The sequence below is a fragment of the Oxyura jamaicensis genome, chromosome 10 (assembly GCF_011077185.1).
Source record: "Oxyura jamaicensis isolate SHBP4307 breed ruddy duck chromosome 10, BPBGC_Ojam_1.0, whole genome shotgun sequence".
Lineage (NCBI taxonomy): Eukaryota > Metazoa > Chordata > Aves > Anseriformes > Anatidae > Oxyura > Oxyura jamaicensis.
This window is the reverse complement of record NC_048902.1, coordinates 21348991-21356090: the sequence shown is the minus strand read 5'-3', so window position 1 is coordinate 21356090 and position 7100 is coordinate 21348991. Positions and strand designations below refer to the sequence as shown.

General features: G+C 56.0%; 1 protein-coding gene across 1 annotated transcript; it reads left to right on the top strand.

Moving 5' to 3' along the window:
• Positions 1-650: 650 nt before the first annotated feature.
• CTSH (cathepsin H) lies at positions 651-7100 on the top strand. The gene is made up of 12 exons (XM_035335841.1): positions 651-726; positions 956-987; positions 1148-1253; positions 1340-1410; positions 1534-1638; positions 1873-1959; positions 2608-2663; positions 3783-3864; positions 3947-4015; positions 4722-4828; positions 6190-6315; positions 6930-7100. The coding sequence occupies exons 1-12, from the start codon at positions 651-653 to the stop codon at positions 7003-7005; spliced, it is 993 nt and encodes a 330-aa protein (XP_035191732.1). The 3' UTR covers positions 7006-7100.

The following is a 7100-nucleotide window of genomic DNA, read 5'->3' as shown; positions in this document are numbered from 1 at the left end:
CGGGGAGAGGAAACGGACCTCGTGCCCTTGGCTGCATTCTGCTCCTGCCAGCTCCTGTCGATATGCTACAGCTCCGTATTCCTTGTGACAACTGAGTAACATGATGTAGAATTAGACAAAATGACCGAGTGTTTTTATTACATATACTGTAATCCTGTCTAACCACCTTCTAGCAGGAATATAGTAATGTAGTGCTTATTCTGTGAATATTACCATGTATTTTTTACATTGTACAGTATATAAACACAGTTTAACTTTAAAGTGGCAGGCATGCTCCACTATAACAGACAGAAAACTTTTGCTGTAAGCAATACCTCGTGGTATGAGAATTCTATTTCAAGCCCTAAAATATTTCAACTTACAGCTTGTTTGGAAAAATATTTCCATTTTTGTAAAAATATATGTTTCCTGATTACCTCTTGCTAATAAATCTATTCTATCTCAGGGTGAACGAGGACTGGTGGCGTTTTTATCAGCCTGACCCGGAGCCAGCCCCGCACGGCTGGGGGGGAGCTGGGGGGGGGCCGTGCCCGGGGGGAGCCCGGCGGCAGCGGTGGGTCCGGCCCGCCCCGGGGAGGGACCGGGTGTCCCGCGCCGCCCCACGGAGGCTCAGCACGGCTCGGCTCGGCTCGGCTCGGCACGGCTCGGCGATGGGCTGCCCCGTGCTGCTGGCCTTGGCCGCGCTCCTGGCGCCCGCCGCCGCCGCCTCGGCGGTCACGGCTCAAGGTACCGGGAGGGGACGGGGTGGCACGGCTCGGCTCGGCTCGGCACGGCTCCGGTCGGCACGGCTCCGGTCGGCACGGCTCGCTGCGCCGCTCCGGGCGCTCGTCGGGCCGCGGCCCTGCCCGAGCTGCTCGGCCGGGGAGGGGCGAGCCGAGCCGGGTTGAGCCGAGCCGAGCCGGGCTGGGGCGAGCCGGGCTGGGGCGCCGACATGCCGCTCTCCTCTCTCCCGCAGAGGAGCAGCTGTTCAAGGCCTGGATGCTGCAGGTAAAGCTCCGCTGCCGCCGGGGGCCGAGCCGAGCCGAGCCGGGCCGGGAGCGGCTCCCCGGGGGCGCGGGGCCGGGCCGGCTCCGTGCGGGCCGGGGGCGGCTCGGGGGGCGCCCGGAGGCGGCTCCAAGGCGGGGCGCTGCCACTTGTGTCCCTGCAGAACGGGAGGCGCTACGGACCGGCCGAGTACGGGCACCGGCTGCGGGTCTTCGTGGGCAACAAGCGGCGCATCGACGAGCACAACGCCGGCAACCACAGCTTTGAAAGTAGGAGCTGCCTCTGCCCCGTCCCCCCAGCGCCGTTCTTGGGTGAATACCGCACTCCTCCTTCCTCCTTTTTTTTTTTTGTTAAGTGGGCCTCAACCAGTTCTCCGATCTGACCTTCACGGAGTTCAAAAAGATGTACCTGTGGAGAGAGCCCCAGGTTGGTTAATCGGGAGCCTGTGCCGTGGGGGGCTCCGCGCCGTGGGGGGCTCCGCGCCCACCCAAGGGCCAGCACCCAGTGGCTTTGTGGCCTGAAGCCGCAGCCCTCCCGCCTCGCTCGCAGAACTGCTCGGCCACGAAGGGGAACTTCCTGCGCAGCTCGGGGCCATATCCTGACTCTGTTGACTGGAGGAAGAAAGGGAACTACGTGACGCCCGTGAAAAACCAGGTGAGGAGCAATGGGCAGCGCGGCAGGAGCAGGCACGCTGCAGTGGTCTCCTCTGCGGGCCTTTTTCCCCAGGGAGCCCCTCAGGGCTGGGGCAGGAGGAGGCTGCAGCCTCCCGGGCAGAGGCTGAGCCCGGGTGTAGGCTGGAGGGAGCGCCGTGCCCCCGCCATGCCTCTTGCCCTGGCTGGTGACCCCGCCGCATGTTCCAGACCTGCTCCTCTCCGGTTCCCAACGCAGGGTCCTTGCGGGAGCTGCTGGACCTTTTCTACCACGGGGTGCCTGGAGTCGGCGATCGCGATTGCGACGGGAAAGCTGCTCTCCCTGGTAAGAGGTCCCTGCGGTGGGCAGAGCCCTGCAGCTGCATGAAGCCAGGAGCTCTGTGTCCCTGGGGACATGCCCATCGCTGTCTCCGCTCCTGGTCCGAGTGCCCCGTTGCTCCCAGACTTGGGCAGAACCTTTCTCGGAGCAGGATGAGGCCACGCGGGCTGAACATTGAGGGGTGATGGGTCCCTGGGAGCAGGCGCTGGGGGCTGGAGCCAGCCTGTGGCAGCTCCATGCTGCGAGAGCTCTGGGAGCAGCGCGGGGGGGGACACTCCTGAGCTCCTGGAGCCTTTCTGTCCTGGAAGGGCTGGAAGGCAGCAGCGCTCCAGTGACTTACCCAAGGGTTGTGTATAAGCATTAAAAACAAAGTTGACTTTTGAAAGAGATCTCAGCCAGTGCCTGCGGGCCAGGCGGTGTCAGCAGGCCGGAGAAGGAGAAGGAAGGCGCCTTCCCCAGGGAGCCCCCTTCCCCTCCTCTTCCTCCTCCCGCTGCCTCGGGCAGTGACCAGCCCTGTCCGGACTCCGGATCGCACCGGGGCTGCCTCGACAGGAGCAGCACCCCGGTGTTACCCGTTGTGTGCGGTGTGTGCCGTCTCCCTTGCTCTGAATGCAGTTGTTTGTACGTACACTGACTCCAAAACCTTGTCTGCAGGCAGAGCAGCAGTTAGTTGATTGCGCTCAGGCTTTTAACAACCATGGCTGCAGTGGGTAAGTAAGACAAAGTATGGAAAATAAAAATCAGCATCTTGTGGTCCGTGCTTGACAGCCTTCTTCAGGTGTTCGGATCCTTCCAGACCTTGGAAGTTTTGTTTCCTTGAATCTTTGAAATGTTGTTTCCCCTGGGCTGAGACGTATCACGGAAAATGGTTTGGGGTTTTGTTTTGCTTCATTTTCTTGTTCTAATTTCCCCCTCTCTGAAGGTTGGAATGTTTCACAAAGTCTCCAACACTTCCTAACTTCTGTTGTTTCTCCTGTTTGTTAGTTTTTCTTCTGATACTTGTTTTTTTTAACAGATACCAGCCAGGGGTGCTGTGTAGCTAGGCCCTAACATGCTTGGGGAAAGCAAGGGAAGTTTTATCTATTGCATTGCTCATGGGTCACACATATCTCATGGTGCTCTAAGGAACCCACAGAAACCTCTGCTTCCCCTTTGGTAAATTCCTACTGGCACTGCTACAAGAAGCAGAAAACAGGGCTTTCTGCAATCCTTTTTTCTGTAAGATAAGTGGTCCCTGAGGAATGCTCAGAGAGCTGAGCAAAACCACTTTTTGGTGCTTTTTCTCTTTTATGTGACTCGTTGTTGCGAGCACACCCTGGTCGTGCTCCTCGTTCCTTCCCTCCCCACGTGTGCCCCTCAGGCAGGGGGGGTCAGGGGGCTCCTGCCTGCCCCAGGCTGTGTCGGGGGGCCCTGGGAGCTGCGTCTCAGCCGCAGGCTGGGCACAGGTCACGGAAAACCTCCTCACAGGAGGAGAGGCCAAAGTCCCCCCGGCGGTGGAGCTCATTTGGCGGGCGGCCTTGGCCCGGTGGCCTCATGCCTTCGGGCTCCCGTGTTGGTGTTGTCCCCAGGGAGCCCTGAGCTGTTGGGTGCCCATGCAGGCCCACGTGCAGGACCGTGCCCAGCAGTGTGACGGACTGGGCCGGGGCTCCCAGGCGGGGACATGCTGCGGGGACAGACCCGAATCTGTGCCTCAGAGGGTGTGGGAAGCACGCTGCCCTTCCCCTCGCGCCGCGTCCGTAGGGTGGTGGAGGAAGGTTTCTGGTGAGCTCTGCAGAAGCTGCCGCGTTGCTGTCCCAATTAATCTGCATGCTGGCTGTGTTGTTTTGCAGGGGCCTGCCAAGCCAAGCTTTCGAATACATAATGTATAACAAAGGGCTGATGGCGGAGGATGCCTACCCGTACCGGGCTAAGGTACTGCCGGGGGGCTCGGGCGCGTTTCTGCATCGGGGGGTGCAGAGCGGGCTCTGGCACTGACTCCTTTCTGCCTGCACAGAACGGCACGTGCAAGTTCCAGCCAGACAAGGCTATTGCGTTCGTCAAAGATGTTATCAATATCACGCAGGTAAGTCCCTGAGGGAGACATTTCCAAACTTCAGGGCGTTCGTTCGCGCTGCGCCAGGCCTGACCTGGAAAGCTCTCGGCTGCCCTGAGGCGTGCTGCGCCCTGCGGCCTGTTCCTCCTCCCTGCTGCTCACTGCGGGCGTATGGGGCCCCCCGACCTCGTATGGGGCCCCCCGACCTCGTATGGGGCCCCCTGACCTCATCCCCAGCTCGCAGGGTGTCTGTGCCCCCCTTCCCACAGCAGGATGTGCACCCAACCGGCTGCAGTGAGCTCTGGCACCCATGGAGCGTGCGACCAGCTCCAGCGCCTGCAGGGAGGCGTCCGAGCAGGGCTGGGCAGCCTGGTGGTGATGGCTGCTTCTGAAAGCTGCTCTCCGCCAGCGGGTGCTGCTTGGCAGAATCACTTTGCATCCTGACTGCGCCTGTGCAGGCTGCTAAAAGTCCCCTAAAAGTCCTGCTGCTCCCTTTTCTGAAGGTGGCACCAGTGGAGTGCCGCAGTCCCGCACAGGCACTGGGGGGCTTTGCCTTCTGTCCACAGTGGGTGTGCCTCCCGAAGATAATAAATTCTTGGCTCTTGTATCTCAGTGCCCATGAGAGGCACGTTTCTGCCCGTGAGCAGAAAGCCAGGAATGGCCACTGTGCTCTGGCTGCTGTGACTGGTCCCAGTGTAACCAGGAGATAAGTGACCCCGGGATCCTCTTCTTGCAGTATGATGAGGCTGGCATGGTGGAAGCCGTGGGGAAGTACAACCCAGTGAGCTTTGCATTCGAGGTAACGAGTAACTTCATGCACTACAGAAAAGGAGTCTATTCAAAGTGAGTATTTCTGAGCCTGGAGGGTGAGAGGGAAGAGGGCCGGAGTCTCTCACATCTCCATTTCTCCTTCTTTGTGGCGCTGGACACAGGGACTGGACTGTATTCTTGCATTTCCTTTTAAACGGAAAATAGAAAATATAAGCAAATTGAGCCTTGAAATACTGATATCCCAGGGGGATAAGAGGGCAGCACGAGGAAGAGGGAACAGCGTGCTTGCAGACAGTTTACTGCTGGGAGCCAGTCTGACCTCAAGGCCAGGCTGTGTTTGAAACACCGGTCTACAGCAAAGGCAAAAAGCTACCTGAAGGGCTGATAGCACACTTTAGAAAGGCTGTGGAAGCTAATGGTGACAGGGTAGATTTCTGTAGGCAAGAAAAGTGCATGTTTGGAGAGAACTAGAAAAACGCTTTAGGGTAATGAATCCCCAGTCACGTAGAACTGCAGGGAAAATTAAACGAAGAGTCTAAGCATGAGTGGTCTGCCCCAGGGAGCTGCGAGGGAAAGAGTAGGCAGTGTCGTGAATTCAAGTGGCTTTGCTGTTGCAATAAACTCAGTGTTTCCTTTAAAAAGTTGACTGCCAGCAACAGGCAGATGTAGGGTGTGAGAGCAGGGGGACAGTCAAGATACTTTGTAATAGGACTCCAGTTTAAGGAACACATCAGGTAATGTTACCATGTCTAAGGTAGGTTTAACTCAAGGTGTACAGAACAATTGGTGTCCCAGGGGTTTCAGCCTATGCTCCACAGACCAACTACTAACGGATTCAAAAAGAGCACATCTTTAGTGGTGGTTATTGATCTCTTAGTGATCAGCAATTTGAAATTGTGTAAAAACAGGATTTGTGGAGATGGGAGCTTGTACCTTGTGTTGTCTTGATAGCAAGGCAGCAACTTTTATTGAGTGCAATTTAAACACAGGAAGTGCAAAGGAAATGCAAAAAAATGTGTAGTGAGATTGAGGAGCTCACTGTTGCTTGTGCAGCATGTGAAATGCACTAAGAACTTTGTTTTTCATTGGAAACATTCCTTTGCTTCTCTTTTGTGTGTGTGTGTGTTGTAGGTTGTTCTTGTGTGACAATGTTGATGTTAATTCAGAACAAAAGGCCAGACCAGGTGCTAGGATCCAAGGTCCATATAGCCTAGCACCATGACCTCTCATACAGCCGGTAGTAATTTCTGAGTGAGAAAACAGAGCTGTATCTCCTTTTCTAGTCATTCCTCCCTACTTGCCACAACTGGAAGTTCAGAGTATCCATTAGTTCTTTTTGCATGTGAAGTGCGGTCAAAAATGCTGGCTAATCCATGATTAACTACAGGCTATTGTTTTAAGCAAAAAAAATCTGCATTATTTTCCTTTTGCAGCCCACGATGTGAGCACACTCCTGACAAGGTGAACCATGCTGTCCTAGCTGTTGGGTATGGAGAGGAAAATGGGACTCCTTACTGGATTGTTAAGAACTCCTGGGGCCCTCTGTGGGGTATGGATGGGTAAGGAGGCCCCAGCTTTGCTAAACACATCATGGTCTCCCGCTGCCTGGTAAAAGAATGTCACGTGCGTGGGATTCTACCTGCACGTGTGAGCTGCCAGGTCACCCTGATGCTCTCAGGCTGAAATTTGCACAGCTGTTTCGTAATCTGTGAGAAGGCAGGTAAATCACCTGAGCCTTGGGAGTGGAGAAGGAGAGCTGGTTATGAAAACCGGCCTGGGGTGACTGGTTAGGGACCAGCGACCAGGCCAGCGGTGCAGCGCCGTGCAGCTGATGCACCTGGCTGCTGTGTGGTGGTGCAGTGCCTCTTCTGTGCTTACACAGCTAAAAAGAACAGGTTGTGCTGCAAGTGCACTCCAGCTCCACAGTATCTTGTGTATTTCCAGCTGCAAGTGAAACTTTGTAGTTGGGAGCTAGCTTGCGATACGGGGGGAAGGGGAATGGCATCTCCCGGTGACCTACTGAGATAACAGCTCTGTGACATGTGTCTGCTCTTTGCATCGGTATGAGAAAGGAACTCACAGGTGACAGCGGTCACCGTGTGTCGGTGTCAGGCATGGTGACTGCTGGAGGAGCAGGGAATGCTGGCTCATACCTGTTTGTTTCTCTTTCCAGGTATTTCCTAATTGAACGCGGCAAGAATATGTGTGGTCTTGCTGCTTGTGCATCTTACCCTATTCCCCAGGTGTAAGAGGAGAGCACAGGCCGGGGAAAGGGGATACAGAAAAAGGAATAATTGATCACGTGTTAATTTCTAAATGCTAAAATCCAGAACGCAAGAAGAAG

Excerpts from the sequence above, each read along its gene's own strand:
- CTSH (XM_035335841.1), top strand. The coding sequence starts at position 651 with ATGGGCTGCCCCGTGCTGCTGGCCTTGGCCGCGCTCCTGGCGCCCGCC. Across the intron at positions 727-955 it reads CTCGGCGGTCACGGCTCAAG|AGGAGCAGCTGTTCAAGGCC; the intron begins GTACCGGGAGGG and ends TCTCTCCCGCAG. Across the intron at positions 6,316-6,929 it reads CCTCTGTGGGGTATGGATGG|GTATTTCCTAATTGAACGCG; the intron begins GTAAGGAGGCCC and ends TTCTCTTTCCAG.